The sequence below is a fragment of the Pan troglodytes genome, chromosome 14 (genome assembly GCF_028858775.2).
Source record: "Pan troglodytes isolate AG18354 chromosome 14, NHGRI_mPanTro3-v2.0_pri, whole genome shotgun sequence".
Lineage (NCBI taxonomy): Eukaryota > Metazoa > Chordata > Mammalia > Primates > Hominidae > Pan > Pan troglodytes.
In genome coordinates this window covers 101,403,595-101,427,305 of record NC_072412.2, presented here as the reverse complement: position 1 = coordinate 101,427,305, position 23,711 = coordinate 101,403,595, and the positions used below count along the sequence as shown (strand labels likewise).

Here is a 23,711-nt window from a genome sequence, read left to right as displayed (position 1 = left end):
TACAACAAAAGCAGTGCTAAGAGGAAAAGTCATAGCATCAAATGCCTACATCAGAAAGTCTGAAAGAGCACAAATAGACAACCTCAAGGAACTAGAGAAACAGGAACAAACTAAACCCAAAGCCATTGAAAGAAAAGAAATAACAAAGATCAGAGCAGAACTGAATGAAATTGAAACAAACAAAAAAGAACAATGAAACAAGAAGCTGGTTCTTTGAAAAGATAAACAAAATTGATAGATCATTAGTGAGATTAACCAAAAAGAGAGAAAATCCAAATAAGCTCAATTCGAAATGAAACCGCAGACATCACAAACAATACTGCAGAAATACAAAAGATCATTCGAGACCACTATGAACACCTTTACATGTACAAACTATTAGCATAGTACTGGAAGTCCTAGCTGGAGCAATTAGGCAAGCAAAAGAAATAAAGGACATAACAAAGTGGAAAAGAGGAAGTCAAACTAGTGCTGTTCACCAGTGATATGACCATCTACCTAGAAAACCCTAAAGACTTATCCAAAAAAATCCTAGTTCTGATAAACTAATTCAGTAAAGTCTCAGGCTACAAAGTCACTGCACACAAATCAGTAGCACTGCTATACACGAAGGATGACCAAGCTAAGAAGCAAATCAAGAAGTCAATCCCTTTTATAACAGCTGCAAAGAAAAGAAAATACCTGGGCATACACCTAACCAAGGAGGTTAAAGATCCGTATGAGGAAAACTGCTGAAAGAAATCATCATAGATGACACAAATGAAAACACATGCTGCGGAAATAATCAATATTGTGAAAATGACCATACTGCCCGGTGCAACCTACAGATTCAATGCAATTCCCATCCAAATACCCTATCATTTTTCACAGAACTAGGAAAAACAATCCTAAAATTCACATGGAACCAAAAAAAGAGCCTGAATAGCTAAAGCAATCCTAAACAAAAAGAACAAATCTGGAAGCATCACATCACTAGATTTCAAATTCTACTACTACAAGGCTATAGTTAGCAAAACAGCGTGATGCTTGTATAAAAATAGGCATGTAGACCAATGGAACAGCAGGGAGAACACAGAAATGAAGCCAAATACTTACAGCCAACTGTTCTTTGACAAAGCATTAAAAAACATAAACTGGGGAAAGGTCACCCTATTCAATAAATGGTGCGGGGAAAACTTGCAAGCCACATATAGAAGAATGAAACCACATCCCCATTTCTCACCTTATACAAAAATTAACTCAAGATGGATCAAAGACTTAAATCTGTAACCATAAACATTTTAGACAATAACACTGGAAAAACTCTTCTGGACATTGGCGTAGGCAAAGAATTCATGACCAAGACTCCAAAAGCAAATGCAACAAAAATAAATAAATGGGACCTAATTAAAAAGCTTCTGCATGGCAAAAGAAATAATCATCAGACTAAACCTACAACCCACAGAATGGGAGAAAATATTTGTGAACTATGCATCTAACAAAGGACTAGTATCCACAATCTACAAAAAACTCAAATTAGCAAGAAAAAAACAAATAATCCCATCAAACGTGGGCAAAGGACATGAATAGAAATTTGTCAAAAGAAGATGCACAAATGGCCAACAAACATGAAAAAATGCCCAACATTACTATTCAGCAGGGAAATACAAGTTAAAACCACAATGAGATACCACCTTACTCCTGCAAGAATGGCCATGAAGAAAAAGTCAGAAATGAATAGATGTTGGCATGGATGTCGTGAAAAGGGAACACTTTTACCCTACTGTTGGGACTGTATATTAGTGCAGCCTCTATGGAAAACAGTATGGAGACTCTTTAAAGAACTAAAAGTAGATCTACCATTCAATACAGAAATCCCGCTGCTGGGTATCTCCCCACCGGAAAAGAAGTTATTGTATGAGAAAGACACATGCACACACGTTTGTAGCAGCACATTTCACAATTGCAAAGAACCAACTTAAATGCCTTAACCAATGAGTAGATAAAGAAAACATGATATATATATCCCCTGGACTAAAAGGAATGAAAATACTAGTAAGGAACAAAATAATGTATTTTATAGCAACTGGGTGGCCATTATTCTAAGTGAAGTAATTCCGGAATGGAAAGTCAAATACCGTATGTTCTCATTTATAAGTGAGAGCTAAACTGTGAGGACACAAAGATGTACAGTGATATAATGGACTTTGGGGGCTTGAGGCGGAGGGAGGGAAAAGGGAGTGAGGGATAAAAGACTGCATATTAGATACAATGTACACTGCTCAGGTGACAGGTACACTAAAATCTGAGAATTCACCGCTATGGAATTCATCCAAGTAACCGAAAACCACTTGTACCCCAAAAGCTATTGAAATAAAAATTTTAAAAAAGAATAAACTTCACTTGGTCATGACCTATTATTATATGTGCTGGTAGTCTTGTCTCTAATGTCTAAATATTTTTGCCTCAATATTCATAGATGAAAACTGTAGAGCCCTTTTGTGCAATTTTTTCAGGTTTTAATATTAATTTTTCTATTGTTACCAAAGTTACCACCACTTCATAAAAAGAATTAGGAGCTTTGTATTCCTTTTTTGTGCTCTGGAACAGTTTACATAGCAGTGGGACATGGGGCTTTTTAGGGGAGTAGACTGCTTTCTCTGCTTCTTCTGTGGAAATTAATCTGTTCAGGCTTTATATAGCTTCTGGAGTCAGTTTTGGCAAATTATGTTTTCCAAGAAAAAGATTTATATTGGATATATTCTATAGTGTCATAAAAAGTATTCCCTTTAAAAAAAAAAGTCTGTGTTTCTTGTTTATTTTCTTCTTTTTTTTTTTTTTTTTTTTTTTTTGAGACAGTTTCACTCTGTCACACAGGCTGGAGTGCAGTGGTGCAGTCTCAGCTCAAACTCTGCCTCCGAGGTTCAAGTGATTCTTGTGCCTCAGTCTTCCGACTAGGTGAGATTATAAGTGTGTGCCACCATGCCTGGCTAATTTTTGTATTTTTAGTAGAGATGAGGTTTTGCCATGTAGGTCAAGCTGGTCTTGAACTCCTGGCCTCAAGTGATCTGCCCACCTTGGCCTCCCAAAGTGCTGGGATTACAGGCATGGGCCACCACATCCGGCCTATTTCGTTCCTTATTTTGTACATTCATGCTTTCTCTTATTTTTCTCCTGTTTTTCTACATTGTGTTAGCTCAGTTTTAGTTGGTTCTACCCCTTTGACCTAAGAGTTGTATAATGAAGACTGATTTTTTCCTATGTGAAAGAGCCTTTATGTTTTCTGATTTTGTTATTTCTATTGTAATTATATTGAGATCAAATAATATTGTCTGTATTATTTCTTCCTTTTACAATCTATTGTTGTTTTCTTTGTGGCCTAATACCAGTTTTTATGAATGTTTCATGAGTTCTTAAAGAGAAGATGCATTCTCTTTACCAAAGTATAGATATATACATACATATATACATATATACTATTACATACACACATACATATGTATACATGTATATGTGTGTGTGTGTATATATAAGGTCTATTTTATTCATTATGCTTTTAGGGCTTCCATAAGCTTATTTATTTTGGTGGTGAGCAGTGACTAAATCAAAGATAGATGTAAGGATAACAATGGTATATAAATAAATGTTAGTCTAATAAGGCAGGAATAATACAACAGCAAAAAATAGAAAGGGGAGAAAAAGTAGACAGAAGAATAAACTTGCTTACTACTCTATTTGTAATAACTGGCAGTCAAGTGATGTTGAAAGTTGACAAATGTAATAGAAGCTTAAACATATTCAAGAGTATAATAAAGGGAAAAACCAAGAAAGGTAATATATTATCAATATTTAAAAACTTTTTAGCTCATCTTGGAATCTTAAGTTATAATTTTCATCTACTTTGTGTGATTTTGGGGTAAGTTTTCATTAACTGTATGAATGTTAGCCTATTTTTTATTTCTCATAGTATTTTGAATGAATTTTTGAATGAAAGAGTTTCCTAGACTTGGAGCACAGGAGGATCCTAGGGAAGGTAATATATAATGGGTCATGGTTGTTTCAGCTTTGTAGTTTAGTGTTTTCTCTACTACTGCTGTGGGAAAGGCCTAGAGGTAACTCTTCCATGTGTCCGCAGCTCTGGCTCTCAAGTCCTAGCCTGGTTGAGGAAGGCTTCTTCCTGCAGGTCTCTGTTTCATAAATCCCTCCTCTTGCCATCCCAGGTGACACCACTATAGCTGGTATTTTGTGAGATCTTCCCCCTCTGTACCCGCAGCCTGAGCCTTGATTAGCTTTCTCTCTCTGCCTCCCCAGTAATCAGTCCTGCCTTGTTCAAGCTACATCACACTCACAGGCACTCCCTCTCAGTAACAGGCTCTTGCTCTTCTGGAAGATGCTAGAGACTTCTGAGCACCTGTCAGACCACCTTTCCCTTAACATGTTTCTCTTCCATAGTACCTTTGCAACTTCCCATCCAGTTCTGCTGTACAACTCTGTTTTCAGCAGTACTTAACCACAATTTTGAGTTTGCAGGTTTTCTGTTTCTTAGTTTTGTTGAAATGTTGTTTGTGGATTTTGTTTTGTTTTCTTCTTGTTGTTATATATTATTAACAACAAGAAAGAGGGACAATTCACAAATAAGCTGCCGCCATGTTGTTCTGGAAACAGATGTCAATGCAAAGATTTTCTTTTCTTTTTTGAGACAGGGTCTCACACTGCCTCCCAGGCTTGCATGTAGTGCACAGTCATGGCTCATTGCGTCCTCGATCTCCTGGGCTCAAGCAATTTTCCAGCCTCAGCCTCCTGAGTAGCTGGGACTACAGGCGTGCACCATTGCTCCCAGCTAATTTATTATTGTTGTTTTCAGTAGAGACGAGGGCTCACTGCATTGCCCAGGGCTGTTCTGGAACTCCCTGGCTCAAGCCATCCTCCCGCCTTGGCCTCCCAAAATGTTGGGATAATAGGCATGAGTGCCTGGCCAGGGTATTTTTGGTGCTATGCATTTTTCTCCCAGGTTCTGATTCTGATAAATACTAGACTTTTATTATAATTTTTATAATATAGTTTGGATTTAATTTTTTATTTGGTTCAAAGAGAAGTTGTTGTTTTCATTTTAATTTCCTATAGTAGTGGGTTTTCTCCTAATTTTGGTATCAATTTCTAGTTTAATTTCATGATGGGCAATGAATGTCATCTGTAATATTGCTCCCTCTTAGAATTTAAGTTTTTCATCATGGCTTTTTTCTTTAATGAAGCTTCTAATGTTATAATCTTTGCTATTTTTTAGAATTTGCTTTTAGAATTTTTAGAATTTTTTTGAATTTGCTTTTGCATGTCTTCTTTCAGCCTTTTATTTTCAACATTCGTAAGTTTTAGGTATATATTTTTTATACTTACATTGTGGTTTTTTTCCTTCCAATGTTTTTATTTTGTGTTTTAGAGACAGGCTGCCACTCTGTTGCCCAAGCTGGAATGCAGTGGCAGTCATAGCTCACTGCAGCCTCAAACTCCTGGGCTCAAGCAATCCTGCCACCTCAGCCTCCCAAGTATCTGGGACCACAGGCATGTGCCACCATGCCCAGCTAATTTTGTTTCTCCTGTAGGGACAGGGTCTTGCTATGTTGTCCAGGCTGGTCTCCAACTCCTGGCCTGAAGCAATCTGCCTACCTCAGCCCCGCAAAGTGCTGGGATTACAGGCCTGAGGCACTGCACGTGGTCTTTCCTTTTAATCTGAGTATAAATGTTTCTAACTTTTGAGTTGTTACCCTTATACTTACTGATTATACCAGAATGTTTATGATCTTATGTTACACTTTGATTTTTTGTTTGTTTTTATTAATCTTTACTGAGGTATAAGATTCACCAATTTTAAGCATACAGTTTAGTGACTTTTTTTTTGAGACGTAGTCTTGCTTTGCTATCCAGCCTGGAATGCAATGGTGTGATCTCAGCTCACTGCAACCTCCACCTCCCGGGTTCAAGTGATTCCTGTGTCTCAGCTTCTCAAAGTAGCTAGGATTACAAGCATGTGCCAACATGCCTGGATAATTTTTGTATTTTTAGTAGAGAGGGGGTTTCGCCATGTTGGCCAGGCTGGTCTCGAACTCCTGACCTCAAGTGATCCACCTGCCTTGGCCTCCCAAAGTGCTGGGATTACAGGCATGAGCCACTGTGCCCAGCCCAGTTTAGTGACTTTTTAATAATATATACAGTCATGTAACCACCATCACAATCAAGATGTAGAACATTTTCCTTACCTCATGCAGCTCTGCAATTCACCTTTGTGGCAGAACCTTCCTTTCCACACCCAACTCTTACAATCACTAAGCTGCTTTCTGTTGTAACAGTTGTGCCTTTCCTCCAGTGCCATACATTGAATAAGTATATATTCTTTTGTTTGAATTCACAAAATTGAAACCAAAGACTTATCATGTTGTTGAATATATCAGTAGATTATTCCTTTTTATTCTTGAATGCTATTCCATTGTATAGATATACTATTCTATGCTTATCCTTTCTATTTGATGAACCTTTGGGTTATTTCCAGTTTGGGGCTATTATTAGTCTTAGTCTGGACCATATGTTTTCATTTCTCTTCTGTAAATACCTAGTAGTATGGGGGTGTTGGGTCATATGGAAAGCTTGTATTTAACCTAAGAGGCTGAGAAGCTGTTTTCCAAAGTGGTTGTAACATTCTAACCAACAACATATGAGAGTTCCAATTGCTGTACTTCCTCACTAACATTTGATATCATCACTCTCTTAATTTAATGGATGTGTAGTGATATATTGTTGTAGTTTCAGTTTACATTTCCCTACAGACTAATTATAATATTAGTTCGTTCTTACACTGCCATTAAGAAATACCTGAGACTGGGTAATTTATAAAGAAAAGAGGTTTAATTGGCTCGTGTGGTTCCACAGGCTCTACAAGAAGCATGGCAGCATCTGCTTCTGGGGAAGCCTCAAGGAGCTTTTATTCATGGTGAAAGGCAAAGCAGGAGCAGGTGTCTTACATTGGAGGAACAGGACCACGAGAGAGAAGGGGAAGGTGCCACACACTTTTAAACAACCAGATCTCACACTAACTCACTCACTATCACAAGAAGAGCACCGAGGGGATGCTGCTAACCCATTCATGAGGACTCTGCCCCCGTGGTCCAGTTACCTCCTACCAGGGAATTATACCCTCCCACCTCCAACACTGGGGATGAGATTTGGTGAGGACACAGATCCAAACCATATCATTGTGCTTATTGGTCATCTGTATATTATAAGTTTTTTTGCAAAGTGCCTATTCAAGATTTTTGCTCTTTTTTAAGTTTTGGATTTTGAATTTCTTTGGAAAACAAAAAAAGCCCACTGAGATTTTGATTGCAACTCTTGTTTTAAATCAGTTTGGTGAAGATTAATGTGTTGATTATGTTGAGCTTCCAATTCATAAATATGATATGTTTCTTGATTTATTTTGGTCTTTAATTACTCCTATCAGAGTTTTAGTTTGCAGTGTACATATTTTACTAAGAATTTTATAACTGAATGCTAATATAAATGGTATTTTTAAATTTCTTGTTGGTTGCTAATACATAGAAATACAATTAATTTTTGTATATTGGACTTATGTCCTGTGGCTTTGCTATACTCACTTATTAGTTCTAGTAGAGTTCTTAGGAATTTGTTCATAATGGGTCCTGTTATAGTTGTAGAGTTCACAGGATTGTCTTCACAGTGGATCATATCTTCAGCAAATAAAACTAGTTTTACTTTTTCCTTTCCAGTCTTCATAGTAATGTGTTTTATTTATTTTTCTTGTTGTGCTGGTCTGGCAAGGGCCTCTGAGTTGAGAACAGATACCCTTCCATGCCTGTTTTTCATCTTAGTGAGAAGGCATTTAGTTTTAGACCATTATGTATGATGCTAGCTTTGGGTCTTCATAGATGTCCTTTATCAGGCTGTAAAAGTTTCCTTTTATTCCTAGTTTACTGGGAGTTTTAATCATAAATTGATACTTGAGTATGTCAAATGCTTTTTCAATATCTGTTGAGATGATCATATGGCTTTTCTCTTGTAGTTAATATATAAATTATACTGATTGACATTACAGTGTTTAATCAACCTTGTATTTCTGAGATAAAGTCTACTTGGCTATGATGGAGGATCCTCTTTATATATTGCTGGTTTTAATTTCCTGAAATTTTCTTAAAGATTTTTGCATCTGTGTTCATGGAGGATATTGTTCTATAATTTTCTTAATGCCTTTATCTGTTGTTAATGTCAAAGTAATGCTTGTCTAATAGAATGAGTTGAAGTCAAAGGAGATTGCCTCAGATGAGACTTTGGACTTTGGAGTTTTGAGTTAATGCTGGAATGAGTTAAGACTTTAGGAGACTATTGGGAAGGCATGATTGTATTTTATAATGTGAGAAGGACATGAGATCTGAGGCAAATCCCTTCCGCCTATGAGCCTGTAAAATAAAAAACAAGTTAGTTACTTCGAAGATACAAAGGAGATGTAAGCATTGGATAAACATTCCTCTTCCAAAAGGAAAAAATTGGCCAAAAGAAAGGGGCTACAGGCCCACACAGGTCCAAAACCCAGCAGGGCAGTCATTAAATCATAAAGCTCCGAAATAATCTCCTCTGACTCCATGTCCCACATCCAGGTACACTGATATGAAGGGTGGGCTCCCAGAGCCTTGAGCAGTTCCACCCCTGTGGCCTTGCAGTGTTCAACCCCCGAGGCTACTCTCACAGGCTAGAGTTGAGTGCCTACAGCTTTTCCACACTGAAGGTGCAAGCTGCCAGTGGATCTACTGTTTTGGGCTCTGGAGGACAGTGGCCCTCTTCTCATAGCTCTACTAGGCAGTACCCCAGTGGGGACTCTCTGTGGGGGGTACAATCCCACTTTTTCACTCCATACTTCCCTAGTAGAGGTTCTCTCTAAGACTCTACCCTTGCAGCAGGCTTCTGCCTAGATACCCAGACTTTTTTTTAATACATTCTCTGAAATCTAGACGGTGGCTGCCAAGCCTCATTCACTCTTGCACTCTGCATGCCTACAGGCTTAACACCACATGCCAGCCACTAAGGCTAATGGCTTGCACCCTCTGAAGTAGCAGCCTGAGCTATATCTGGGGCTCCTTTAGCCGATGCTGGAGCCAGAGTGGTCAGAATGAGGAAAACAGTGTCTTGAGGCTGTGCAGGGCAGCAGGACCCTGGGCCTGGACCATGAAACCATTCTTCCCTTCTAGGTCTCTGGGCCTGTAATGGGAAGGGCTGCTGCAAAGGTCTCTGAAATGCCTTTGAGGACTTTTTCTCATTGTCTTGGATGTTAGCTCTTGGCTCACTTTTGGTTATGCGAATATCTCTAGCAAGTGGTTGCTCCACAGCCTGCTTGGATTCTTCCTTTGAAAACAAGCTTCTATTTTCTACATGGCCAGGCTGCAAATTTTCCACTTTTACACCCTGCTTCCCTTTTAAAAGTTCCAACTTTAAATCATTTCTTTACTCCCACATCTGAGCATAGCTTGCTAGAAACAGCCAGGACACATATTAAATACTTTACTGCTTAGAAATTTCTTCTACCAGATACCCTAAATCATCACTTTGAAGTCAAACTTCCACAGATCCCTAGGGCACAAACAGAATGCAGCCAAGTTCTTTGCTAAAGCATAACATGTATGACTTTGCTCCAGTTCCCAGCCAGTTCCTCATTTCCATCTGAGACCTCACTTCACTGTCCATATCACTATCAGCATTTTGGTCACAACCATTAACCAATCTCTGAGATGTTCCAAACTTTCCTTTATCTTCCTATTTTCTTTTGAGCCCTCCAAACTCTTCCAGCCTCTGCTATTACCCAATTCCAAAGTTGTATCTTTCAGGTATCTTTATAGCAGTGTCCCACTCCTTGGTACCAATTTTCTGTATTAGGCCATTCTTGCACTGCCATAAAAAAATACCTGAGACTGGGTGATTTATTAAGAGATTTATGCTTCATGGTTCTCAGGCTGTACAAGCATGGTGCCAACATCACTTGGGTTCTGGGGAGATATAATTCACATACTATACAATTCACCGATCAAAATGTATAGTTCAATCACTTTTAGGGTATTCACGGAGTTGTGCATCCATCACGGCAATCAGCTTTAGAACATTTTCACTACCTCATAAATGGGGGAGGCCTCAGGGAGCTTTTACTGGTAGCGAAGGTGAAGTGGGAGCAGGCATATCACATGGTGAAAGCAGGAGCAGGATGAGAGAGAGTAAGGTGGGTACAGTGTACCACACACTTTTAAACAACCAGATCTTATGAGAACTCACTATCGCAAAGACAGCACCAAGCCATGAAAGACTGCCACCAAGAGCCAAACCACCTCCCACCAAGCCCCCACCTCCAGCACTGGGAACTACAACTCAATTCAATATGAGATATAGATGGGGACAAAAATTCAAACTATATAATTAGCCTGCAATCTCTCATTCTGGAGACCGCATTATCTGATGTTTATATAGACCCTCAAGCTTTTGTGTTTTTAATGTTTGCATAGTGTATTTTTTATCCTTTTACTTAAAATCTGTTAGTATATAAGGGTGGGTTTCTTGCAGAGAGCATATAGTTGGGTCTTTTTATCCAATCTTAAAGACTGCTTGTCACTGTAGTATTTATACAAGGGTGGGCCAATTTATACAAGGGTGTTCTGTGGGTAAATCTGCTTTTATACAGCTCCTAAGAATTGTTTTTACGTTTTTAAATGGTTGGAAAAAATCAAAAGAGTAATAACTTGTGGTACATGAAAATTATATCCAAATTTCTAGTTTTTCCAAAATTTCATTGGAACATAGATTTGCTCATTCATTCATGTATTGTCTGTGGCTATTTTGTGCTGCAGTGGCAGTTGCATAGTTTTGGTGGAGATTACACAGTCCACAACTAAAAATATTTATTATCTGCCTTTTTACAGTAAAAGTTTGCTAACCTTTCATTTAAAGCATTACATTTATTGTAATTATGGATATGATTGGATTTAAAGAAGCCATTTCCTATTTTTCTGTTTGATCTGTGCTCCTTATGCCTTTTTTCCTTCTTTTTCTGCCTTGTTTTGGGTTTCTTTCTTCAAATTCCATTTTATCTCCAGTATTATTTTATTAGCCATACTCCCTTTATTTTTTAATGAAGTTTCTCTACAGTTTAGAATATATGTCTCTAACACACTATAGTCAGCCTTAAATTATATTACTTTGTTTCATATATAGTGTAGGAACCTTGCAACCTTATACTTCTGTTTTTTCCTCTTTTCTCTTATGCTATTGTTATAATGCATTTTACTATTATATATTATTAATCCCATATTACATTGTTTCTATTTGCATTTTAAACAATTATCTACTGCTTTGTTATGTAATTCACATACTTTACAATTCACTAATTCAAAGTGTATAGTTCAATGGCTTTTAGTATATTCATAGAGTTGTGCATCCATCACAGCAATCAAAATTAGAACATATTCACTACCCCATAAAGAAATCCTGTCCTCTTTAGCTCACCCCCTAATTTCCCTATCTCCCTGACCCTGAACAACTGATCTATAAAGTACTACGAATCTACTTCTGTCTCCACAGATTTGCCTAGAGATTTCACATGGATAGGATTGTCCAGTGTCATAATTAGTAACTGGCTTATTTCACTTAGCATTATGCTGTTAAAATATATTCCTATGAATATTTATATACAGGTTTTAAGTGGATATTATGTTTTCATTTTCCTTGGGTTTATACTTAGTGAAATCACTGGGTCATATGGTAACTCTATGTTTAACCACTTGAGGAACTGTCAGACTGTTTTCCAAAACCACTGGCTGTATTTTACATTTCCACCAGAGGTATATGAGGATTCTAATCCCCCTACATCCTTGTCAATACTTGTTATGTCTTTTTGATTAAAAATATCATAGTGGCTGAGAAGTAGTATCTCACTGTGGTTTTGATTTGCATTTCCCTGATGGCAAATGATGTTCACCATCTTATTGTGTGCTTATTGGCGGTCTGTATATCTTTTTTAGAGAAATATCTATTGAGATCCTTTGCCCATTTTTGAATTGTGTTTTCTTTTTGTTGTGTATTTGTAAGAGTTCTTTGTATATTTTAGATACAAGTACCTTACCAGGTGTGATTTATAAAATTTTTCCCCATCTTTGGTTGTCTTTTCATTTTCTTGATGATGTCCTTTGTGGTACAAATGTTTATATTTTTGATACTCAGGTTTTTTTGTCTTTCCTTGCTTGTGTTTTTGGTACTATAGCTAAGAAACTACATTTGACCCTTTAACAACACAGGTTTGAACTGCACAGGTCCACCTATCTGTAGATTGTTTTCAACAAACATATTGGAAAAATTTTTGGATATTTGCAACAATTTGAAAAAACTTGCAGAAGAACCATGTAGCCTAGAAATATTGAAAAGACTAAAAAGCTAGGTATGTCATGAATGCATAAAACATATGTAGATACTAGTCTGTTTTATTATTTACTGTATAAAATATCCACAAGTCTATTATTAAAAGTTAAAATTGATAAATGTATGCACACAAACACAGACCATACATGGCATCATAGGCAGTTGAGAAATATAAACAAACATAAAATTAACTGTAGTATATACTATGCTACTGTAATAATATTGTAGCCACCTCCTGTTGCTGTTGGAGTGAGCTCAAGTGGTGTATCTGCTTAAAACACTAATCATTTCCACATGAGCAGTTCATACCGTGTTTAGTGCAATACCATAAAACTTGAATAATACCATGGGACACAAATGAAGTCATGGATTATCACTGGTGATGCCGGAAGTGCTCCCAAGAAGCAGAGAAAAAAGCCATGATATTACAAAAAAAAGTTGAATTGCTTGATATGTACAACAGATTGAGGTCATCACATGTGGTTATCCATTTCAAGATAAATGTATCCAGTGTAAGGACCATTGAAAAAAGAAATGAAAATTTTGTGAAGTTGTCACTGCAGCTGTGTCAGCAGGCACCAAAACTTTATAATTCTTGCAAAATACCTATTTATCTCATATTAAAAATGCAGCTTTTATGTGGGTGCAGGATTACTGTAAGAAAGGCTTACCTGTAGACTAATATAATTCAAGAAAAAGAAAAGTCATTATGTGACAACTTAAAGCAAAAGTAAGGTGCAGGATCTAAAACTGGAGAATTTAATGCCAGCAAAGGATGGTTTGATAATTTTAGAATGAGGTTTGGTTTTTAAAAGTCAAGATAATAGGAGAAGCAGCTTCTGCCAACCAAGAGGCAGCAGCCAGGCAGCCCAGCTTTGCTAAGGGTCTCTCTCAGTGTGCTGAGGCTGCGGAGAGGCTGCAGTCTGCAGGCACTTGGCACACACCCTCCCTGCTGCTAGGATGCCAAGAGGAAGGTCAGCTCCACCGAAGGGACAGCGAAGGAGTAACTCATGAGAGGAGATTTGCACACTTGTCAGCTAAACCTGCCCCTGCAAAAGTGGAAACTAAGCCAGAAAAGGCAGCAGGAAAGGATAAATCTCCAGACAGAACGTGCAAACAAAAGGGAAAGGAGGAGCAAAGGGAAAACGGGCTGAAGTGGCTAATCAAGAAAGTAAAGAAGATTTGCCTGCAGAAAATGGAGAAACAAAAACCGAGGAGAGTTCAGCCTCCAATGAAGCTAGAGAGAAAGAAGCCAAGTCTGATTAATATCCTATACCATGTCTTATCAGTGGTTCCTGTCTCCCTTCTTGTACAATTCAGAGGAATATTTTTATCAACTATTTTGTAAATGCAAGTTTTTTAGTAGCTCTAGAAACATTTTGAAGAAGGAAGGAATCCCACCTCATCCCATTTTTTAAGTGTAAATGCTTTTTTTAAAAAGAGGTAAATCATTCACCAGTTTATTTTTGGGTACAACCAGAAAATAATGTGAGATATTGAATTATAGGAGGTTTTGACTATCTTAGGTGTCAGGTTAACATTCCATAGATGGGGGGTTAGTTTTTATATCCTATAATACAAAGCATACTAAACAGCAATATGGAGTCACGGTCCTGTACTGAATGTCTTAAACATCTTAAATTACTTCTGTTCCCATGTTGTTTTTTAGTAGAATTGTTTCCTAAAGAAAACCACTCCATATTCGTGGATTTCCCTGTCTGAATTGTATGCACTCTGTAACATATTTAGTTGTGATAGTCCTGTTTTTCCAATAACTTTGTGAATGTGCTGTGAATGAAAATTTGAGTATGTAGTGTACATGCTATTCAGTTATGAATTGGTAGGACATATTTAACAGCTTATCAACATGTGAAGATATTGGTACGTGATAGCCTCTTAAGGAAATTTTGCCTCCGGATATTAAGCTGGAAAGTCACTATAGTAACTTTACAAAGAATTTGCAATACATGGCTTTTTAGATTTTTGGTACGTATGTGAAGAATTGTGTACAAATTGAAATGTCTGTGTGCTGATCCTCGACCCAACCAATAAAATCTCAATTATGAAAGAAAAAAAAAGAAAATCACTGAGGAGAAAGGATTATCTGCCTCAACAGGTTTTTAATGAAGATGAAATTTCCCTGTTTGTAGAAAAAAAAATGCCACAAAGGACATTTATTTGTAAGGAAGAGAAATGAAAACCAGGATTTGCAGGAAGAGATAGGCTATCTCTATTATTTTATACAAATGCAGTTGGTCTTAAGATCAGTAATATTCTTATCTATAAAGCTGCTAACCCCCAAGCCTTGAAGATAAAGATAAATACCAGCTGCCAGTCTTTTGGTTGTACAACAGAATGTCTGGGCAACAAGAACCCTTTCTCTGCATTGGTTCCATCAATGCTTTGGTCCCTGAGATCAGGAAGTATGTTGCCTGTAAGGGACTGCCTTTTAAAGTTCTTTTGATATTGGGCAATGCTCTCTGGCCACCCAGAACTCCATGAGTTCAACACTGGAGGTGTCTATCGGCCCCCAAACTCAACATCTGTAATTCAGCCTCTAGATCAGGGTGTCATAAGGACCTTTAAGCCTTGTTACACAAAGTACTCTTTGGAAAAGATTGTCAGTGCTGTGGAAGAGAACCCTGATAGAACATGAAAGTCTGGAAGGATGATAATATTGAAAATACCATCATTGTTATAGAAAAAACCATGAAAGTTATCAAGCCCCAAGCAATACATTCCTGCTGGAGAAAACTGTCCAGATGTTGTGCATGACTTCACAGGATTTACGACAAAGCTAACCAAGGAAATCATGAAAGAGATTGTGAATACGGCAAAAAAAAAAAAAAAAAAAAAAAAAAAACGGTGAGGGCTGAGGGTTTCAAGATACGGATTTCTTGAATAAATTAAAGAGCTAGAAGACACCACACCAGAAGAATTAACAGAAGATGACTTGATGGAGATGAGTGCTTCTGAACCAGTGCCAGACAATGAGGAAGAAGACATAGAAGCAGTGCTGGAAAACAAATTGACATTAGACAATTGGCAGAAGAGTTCCAATTATTAAAGACTGCTTTTGCTTTTTATGACATGGATCCCTCTATGATATGGAGACTGAAACTAAAGCAAACAGCAGAAGAAGGATTTTAGAGAAATAACAAAAAAATCAGACAAATTACAAGGTATTTCTGTGAAGTTACACTGAGTGTGCCTGCCTCCCCTGCCTCCCCTTCTACCTCCTCCACTTCTTCCACTTCTGCCACCTGAGACAGCAAGACCAAACTAACAACTCCTCTTCTTTAGCCTACGGAATGTGAAGACAATGAGGATGAAGACCTTTCTGATGACCCACTTCCACTTAACGAATAGTAAGGTATATTTTCTCTTATGATTTTCTTAACATTTTCTCTAGCTTCCTTTATTGTAAGAATACAGTATATAATACATATACAAAATATGTTAACTGTTTATGTTATCTCTAAGGCTTCCAGTCAACAGTAGGCTATTAGTAAAGTTTTTAAAGAGTCAAAAGTTATATGTGGATTTTCAACTGTGCAGGGGTTTAGTGTCCCTAACCCCCATGTTATTCAGGGGTCAACTGTATTGCCCAATCCAATTCACAAAGATTTCCATGTATATTTTCTTCTAAGAGCTCTATAGTTTTAGGTCTTATACTTAGATTTTTAAATCTATCTTTAATTTTTAAATATGGTATGAAGTAGGAGTCCAACTTCATTCTTTGGCATGTGGCTATCTAGTTGTCCCAGCACAATTTGTTAGAGAGACTGTCATTTCCCCATTGAATGGTCTGAACACCCTTGTCAGAATCATTTGATCATATATGCAAGGATTTATTTCTGGGCTCTCTATTCCTTTAGTCTATATGTCTCTTCTTATTCCAGTACCATACTGTTTTAATTACTGTAGCTTTGTAGTAAGTTTTGAAATCAGTGAGTCCAATTTTTTTTCTTTTTAAAATTGTTTTGGCTATTAAGGTCCCTCAAGATTTCATATGAATTTTAGGTTTTTCTATTTCTGCAAAAAGTGTCATTGGGGTTTTGATAGGGATTGCATCAGATATGTAGATCACTTTGAGTAGTACTGCCATCTGATGTTCTTTCTTCCTGACAACAAATATATGATGTTTTTCTAACACCAATTCTCCAATTCACTGGACACCAGCTGAATCTCCAGTAATTCATTTCAACTCTGACATTAACTCCTGGAGTTAACCTTCAGACCCCACAGATTAAGGGCCCAGCCTGCAGGACTGCCCCACTTCAGATATCAACCATAAATCTGATGCCCAGGCTACCAATATTCCTGCCTGACCAGCTACATACAGCTCCTGAAGCTACAAAGTCGGGTTGCTGAATTGACATCTTTTTTCTTTTTTGATGTTAGTGTTTACAGCTATAAGTTTCCCTGATCACTTTTTTTATTGCATCCCATAAATTTGTCTGCTTGTGTGTTTAATGACTCCTGTCTTTGTTTAGCCTTGGACTTTTTTTTTTCCACTGTGTTTTTTTGTTTGTTTGTTTGTTTGTTTTTAAATAATCTCTTTCCCCCTTATCTCTGTTCTCTCTGTCCAGGATTCTAACTAGTTGGATTTTTATACCTCTTGGTTCAATCCTATACCATTTTTATGTATTTTTTCATTGTGGTTAAAAAAATCACGTAACAAGATTTACTGTTTTAACCATTTTTAAGTTCAGTAATGTTAAGTATATTCACATTGTTTTGAAATAGAACTCCAGAACTTTTTCATGTTGCAAATCTGAAACTCTATACTCATTAACAGTTCCCCTTCCCCCTCTCTCCCTGCCCCGGCAAACATCATTCTACTCTATGAATTTGACTACTCTAGATACTTTATATAAGTGGGATAATATAGTATTTATTTTTTTTGTGACTGGCTGATTTCACTCAGCATAATATTGTCAAGATTTATTCATGTTGTAACATGTGACAGAATTTCCTTCCCTTTTAAAAGACTGGATAAAATCCCATTGTATATATATATTGCCACATTTTGTTTACCCATTCATCCATCGATGGACATTTGGTTTGCTTTCACCTTTTGGCTACTGTGAGTAATGCAGCTATGGACATGTGTGTGTATATCTCTTTGAGACCCCGCTTTCCATTATTTTGGATATATATATCCAGAAATAGGATTGCCAAATCATATGAATATTTAAGGAACCTCTATTTTTCATAGCAGTTGCATTATTTTACACTCCCATCAACAGTGCAAAAGAGTTCCAGTTTCTCCATATCCTCACCAACACTTCTTATTTTCTGGGTTTTTTTTTTTTTTTTATAGCAGTCATACTAATGGGTCTGAGGTAATAATTTCATTGTGGTTTTGTTATGCATTTCTCTAATGATTAGTGATATTGAGCATATTTTCTTATGTTTGCTGACTATTTGTATATCATCTTTGAAGAAATGTATATTCAAGTTCTTTGTCCATTTTTTAATCAGGTTATTTGATTTTTTGTTTTTGAGTTGCAGGGTTTCTTTATATATTGTAAATATTAATGGCTTATCAGATACATGATTTGCAGATATTTTCTCTGATTTGCTAGGTTACCTTTCCACTCTGTTGATGGTGTCATTTGATACACAAAGGTTTTTAGGTTTAATATAATCCCATCTATCTATTTTTACTTTTGTTATATTTTTGGTGTCATATGTAAGAAGTCATTGCCATGTCAGTGTCATGAAGATTTTTCCCTATGTGTTCCTCAGGAGTTTTATAATTTCAGGTCTTATATTTAGGTTTTTAATCCATTTTTAGTTAATTTTCATATGTCATGTAAGATAGGAGTCCAGCTTTATTCTTTTATGTGTAGATATCCAGTTTGCCCAACTCCATTTATGAAAGAGACTGTTATTTTCCCACTGAGTATTCTTGGCATCCTTATCAAAGATGAATTGATCATATACACAAGAGTTTATTTCTGGGCTCTCTATTCCATTGGGCTATTTGTCTTTATGCTGGGACCATACTGTTTTCATTACTGAAGCTTTGTAATATGTTATAAAATCAGGAAATGTGAATCTGCCAACTTCATTCTTTTTCATAATATTTTCAGCATCCCTTGTGATTCTGTATGAATTTCAGGATGAATTTTCCTATTTCTATAAAAAGCATCATTGGGGTTTTTATAGGGATTTTGTTGAATATGAATCTGTAGATTGCTTTGGGTAGTATAGACATCTTAATATTAAATTTCCAGCTCATGAACGTGGAATGTCTTTCCATTTATTTGTGTCTTCTTTCATTTCTTTCAGCAATTTTTTGTTATTTTCAGTATACACATGTATCACCTCCTAGATTAGGTTTATTCCTAATTATTGTGATCCTTTTGGTGCTACTGTAAATAGAATTATCTTCTTAGTCCTATAGATCTTTTGTACTTATATTTTCTCTTGTATATCTTTTCCTTTCATTTGTGTTCTGAAAAAATTATTTGACATTATCTTCAATCTTTCTATTCATTTATTTTAGAGGGGTAATCACTTCTTAATTTCTAACAGATCTTTCTTTTCCCTGCTTGCTTCTTTTTAATTTCATTTTGTTCTTGTTTTATGGTTTCGCGGATTTTTTCTAATATCCCCTGAAATACCAATTAGAACTGTTGTGAATATTGCTTTAGTTCTTTTCAGTTCCTTTTTGTTTAAGCTGTCTTACGTATTCATCTTGGCCCTTTTTTCTTTTGTTACTGGTCTTCCTCAAAAACCTGGAGATCTTTGGCTGTTTGTATATATTTAAGAATGAAATATTAGATTGATCAATATAATAACTGGTGTGGGTTTCCTCTGCCAGGGTTTAAATGTGTTTCTCCAAGAGCCTTCCCCAAATGGGAGGGTTAATTACTAACTAACCCACGGCGTACAACTGGCAGGCCTCCTTCTAGGTGTATGGTCATGGAACAGATCAAAGCCCATCCTATACACCACCCCAAAAGCCCAAATGAGGGTGCTTTACTCAAGAGCAGACACTCATATAAAAATACCTCTTTTCGGCCGGGCACAGTGACTCACACCTGTAACCCCAGCACTTTGGGAGGCCAAGGCGGGTGGATCGCCTGAGGTCAGGAGTTTGAGACCAGCCTGACCAACATGGAGAAACTCCATCTCTACTAAACATACAAAATTAGCCAGGCGTGGTGGCGCATGCCTGTAATCCCAGCTACTCAGGAGGCTGAGGCAGGAGAATTGCTTGAACCCGGGAGGTGGAGGTTGCGGTGAGCTGAGATCATGCCATTATACTCCAATCTGGGCAACAAGAGTGAAACTTCGTCTCCAAAAAAAATAAATAAATAAACCAAAAACCTCTTTCCCCCTCTCTCCCACCCTTTATTTCTCCCTCTTTGTCTCTCTCTCTCACAATTGTTCAATTTTCTTTCAAGAATAGACTTCCACTTTTTATCTTAGAATAGATACCAGGCTGTCGGCTGGGCACAGTGGCTTACGCCTGTAATCCCAGCACTTTGGGAGGCCAAGACGGGCGGATCACGAGGTCAGGAGATCGAGACCATCCTGGCTAACACGGTGAAACCCCGTCTCTACTAAAAACACAAAAAAATTAGCCGGGCATGGTGGCGGGCGCCTGTAGTCCCAGCTGCTCGGGAGGCTGAGGCAGGAGAAGGGCGTGAACCCGGAAGGCGGAGCTTGCAGTGAACTGAGATCACACCACCGCACTCCAGCCTGGGCGACTGAGTGAGACTCCGTCTCAAAAAACAAACAACAAAACAAACAAACAAAAAAGGATAGCTAATACCAGGCTGTCAGTTTCTCTTTTGGATTCAGAAGAATGAGAGTGGGGTGGGGAGCTGACAGGCACAGATTTTCCACGGACGGTGCTTTACTTGATAGCCTCACTGTGTGACTCACTGTCCACTGGCGTTTGTTATAGCCTCGTCCAGCCTCCTCCATCAGGAAAGCCAACTCATCGTTTCAGCTGTGTATCCTGGGATGAAGTTGTTTCATGCAGTCTATCCCTGTTTCCCATTTCTTGAAATTCATTGGTAACTTTGCCCCAACAAGTGTCTTGTAACCACTTCCCTCGTTCTCATTATTGTTTTTCCTTTTTATATTTATTATCTTTCCAGTAGAATTTAGTGAAGAAATATAGTCTGCCATCTTGAATTGTGGAACAGCATGCATTTAAATTGTATTTTATTTAATTTCTGCCTGAAAATATTGAGTTCTCAGTGATTTACATCAGTTGGTATGTGACAGCTCAGTGATGCAGAAGAGACCATTTTGTTCTCTGAGAGTCTCATCAGAATTGTGCTTGCATTTATGTAGTACTTATGTCTATGTCAGAGTGCTGTGTCCTCCCATCTTAGATGATGACTATATATTAATATGTCCTCTGCTTTCTGTTGTTCCATTACATTAAGGGTAGAATACTGTATTCACAGTGAATAATCTGTTAGTATTCTTCAAGACCTCTTATCTGCCAGGCAGGATGCTAGATCCTAAAGATAACAAAGATAAGTAAGGTATGTTCCTTGTCCTCATAGACTCATGGGAGCTCACATTCTAGGTGGGTAGAAAGACCAGTAGTTATGAGACAATATAATAGACATCACAGTGTACAAAGAGCTATTCTCGTGTTGCGTAATGAAGCACATAGGTACTGAACTAGCAAATAAAGGATCCTCAGTCAGTACCGGTGCTTCCTCATCATACGTAAGTAATATTTAAGATAATTTTATGTTTAAGATGCCAGGAGCTAAATAAACTTTTCTCCCTTATAGTTTTGACACATGACGAACTCTAGCACTGGTGTATATGAGAAGGAAGGCGAAAGCATGACAGGAAACCTGCCGCCTGCTGGGGAAGTGTGGAGCCCCTGCTGAGACGATTTGGAAGTCTCATTAAGATCAGTGACATATTCTTTAATTTTAAAAAATTGTAATTATTTAAAACAGGTATTTAATGTATTGAATGAGTTTAAGTTATATAATAAATGACCACTGAGTATTTAAAACCTGATTGTTCCTTTTTCCTGATCACCAGTTAAAGTTTGACATTTTGCCAGATAGCCCAGGTACCGGACTAGCTGGTGTTTATCAAACTATAGCCTTTTGTATCTGGTTTTATGTGCATCCACATTTCCTTATTCACAAAATGCATTTAAAATTACAGAAATGCATTTAGGCTGGGTGCAGTGGCTACACCTGTAATCCCAGCACTTTAGGAGGCCAAGACAGGTGGATCACCTGAGTTCAGGAGTTTGAGACCAGCCTGGCCAACATGGCAGAACCCCGTCTCTACGAAAAATACAAAAAATTAGCTGGGTGTGATGGTGGGCGCCTGTAATCCCAGCTACTTGGGAGCCTGAGGCAGGAGGATTATTTGAACCCGGGAGGCAGGGGTTTCAGTGAGCCGATATTGTGCCCATTGCACTCAAGCCTGGGCGACAGAGTAAGACTGTCTCAAAAAATAATAACAATAATAGTAAAATTACAGAAATGCATTTAAAATTACAGAAACCTATTTTGTATTTTTCCTTCTGAGACAACAATAATTAATAATTAAGCCCATTTATTCCTTAACTATTGTTTTAAAATGGAAGTAATATTGTTGCATGGTAATCATTTATCTTAAACAATGTTTTAATCTTATGTGGTATTTGGATTTTTTAATGTTTCTAATTTTATGTCATAAAAAGCATTTATGGGCATGTGGGATATATGTGTATTCTCTTTTTAAAAGGACTAGGTACTTTTATGGGAACTAAGTTGAGGATGTAACCAGTTTGTTTTTCTGATGTGTATTAATAATAGATGAATAATAGTAAATGTTTAAAAACTACCAACTATTCTAAAATCATAGGATCATGGGACTGGAAGAGAACTCAGTGCCATTTGGACCTCATCCTGTGGAGAGTCTGATTCATTAGGTCTAAAGTAAGCTTGGTAAATCATGATTGTTTAAAAAGCTCTCCAGATGGTTCTGTAATTAGACAAGTTTGAGAAGCATTTAATAGAATTGGGCCCCAGCCAGTGTGCCGGCCCCTCTTCTAAGGCCCTGCCTGTAAAGCTGAGCCTCAGGCCATCTTGGAAATTCCGGGACAACAGGGAACTCTCCACCTCTAGAGACAGGCTGGTCCATCTTTGGACAGCTCAGTACACACAGTTCCATCATGAGCCGAAGCTCACTCCTGTGAGCTTTTCAGAACAAGGCTAATCCTTCTGTGTTTGACAGAACAGCCCATAGAGTTAAAATACTCCTCCTCCCATCAGCTCCATTCATTCCTAATAAGAGAGCGCCTGCCTCTCCCTCTTGCAGTCATCCTCCCTTTGTTACTTGTTCGTGTTTGTCTGTATTAAAATGGAGTGCACCATTTATGGCCTGCTCTGGTGGAACTAGGTTATTCCTGTGAGTTCAGAGTATCCTATAGGGTACACTCAGAGGCTGGAGCAGTAAATGGTCCTGGGGCGGCCAGCGTCATGGTGCTCTCCGGCTCACTCTTGGGAGTCAGCTGAAGCTGGGGATTGGTGAGAGGTGAGACTCTGTAAGGTTCTAGGTCAGGCCAGATGCTCCACCCAGCTACCCAGAGGTCTGCTGCGGTGGCTGGGGCACAAACCTCAACTATAAGATGGTACTTTGTTTTCCTTTGTTACCAGCCTGTCTTCACTTCTGTGAGAATCTTATAGAAAGGATGATCAGCTGGGCAGAGACACCGGATTCCTACTTTTATTACCTACAATGGCCTTCTCCGGTATTCTAGATCCCATATTTTCATGGAGTATTAAGCTAAAATTACAGAACAATGTAAACACAGTCTTGATGGCCCCCCTCCCTGTTTGCATCTTGTGATCTGAGTGGCCAGTTTACATGTTACATTTCCAGGTGAGTGACACCTTATACCAGAAAATCCAGATTTATAAATAAGGTATTTCTTTACAGTGAGATGTTTTAATTAAATGGCTTGTTTTAAAAATGCTGTTATGTCAAGAGCTCTCATGCATACAAACTGCTGAGCCATACAAAAATGTACCCTCCTCAGGGACACATTACATAACTGAACCATAGGTCTTATTTGCTAACACTTGGAGAGAAAGCCATTCAGTTCCTTGTCCTGGAGATGCTGAACAAATATAGTCCAACGGCTTTCATGGTATATTCAGGATCCTAAATTCTGATTCTCGGCTGCAGGCCCTATGTGAAGTTTTAACAAAAATCACATCCTGGAAGTAGTGGAGGTCAGCGGGATGTGGGGGAACTAGTTTCTAACTATGGGAAGTGATAAA

General features: G+C 37.8%; 1 protein-coding gene across 4 annotated transcripts in view; it reads left to right on the top strand.

The window, feature by feature from the left end:
• UGGT2 (UDP-glucose glycoprotein glucosyltransferase 2) overlaps positions 1-21,442 on the top strand; it is a 252,929-nt gene extending 231,487 nt beyond the window's left edge. For 2 of the 4 annotated variants that reach the window (XM_063792284.1, XM_001139906.6), the window contains one exon: positions 21,210-21,442. In XM_063792284.1, coding sequence (XP_063648354.1) covers positions 21,210-21,232 — 23 coding nt within the window. In that variant the 3' untranslated portion in view covers positions 21,233-21,442. Of the gene's footprint in view, positions 1-6,900; positions 7,754-21,209 lie in introns of those variants that run through there. The other 2 variants (XM_016925458.4, XM_016925457.4) reach the window with 1 other exon arrangement.
• Positions 21,443-23,711: the final 2,269 nt, after the last annotated feature.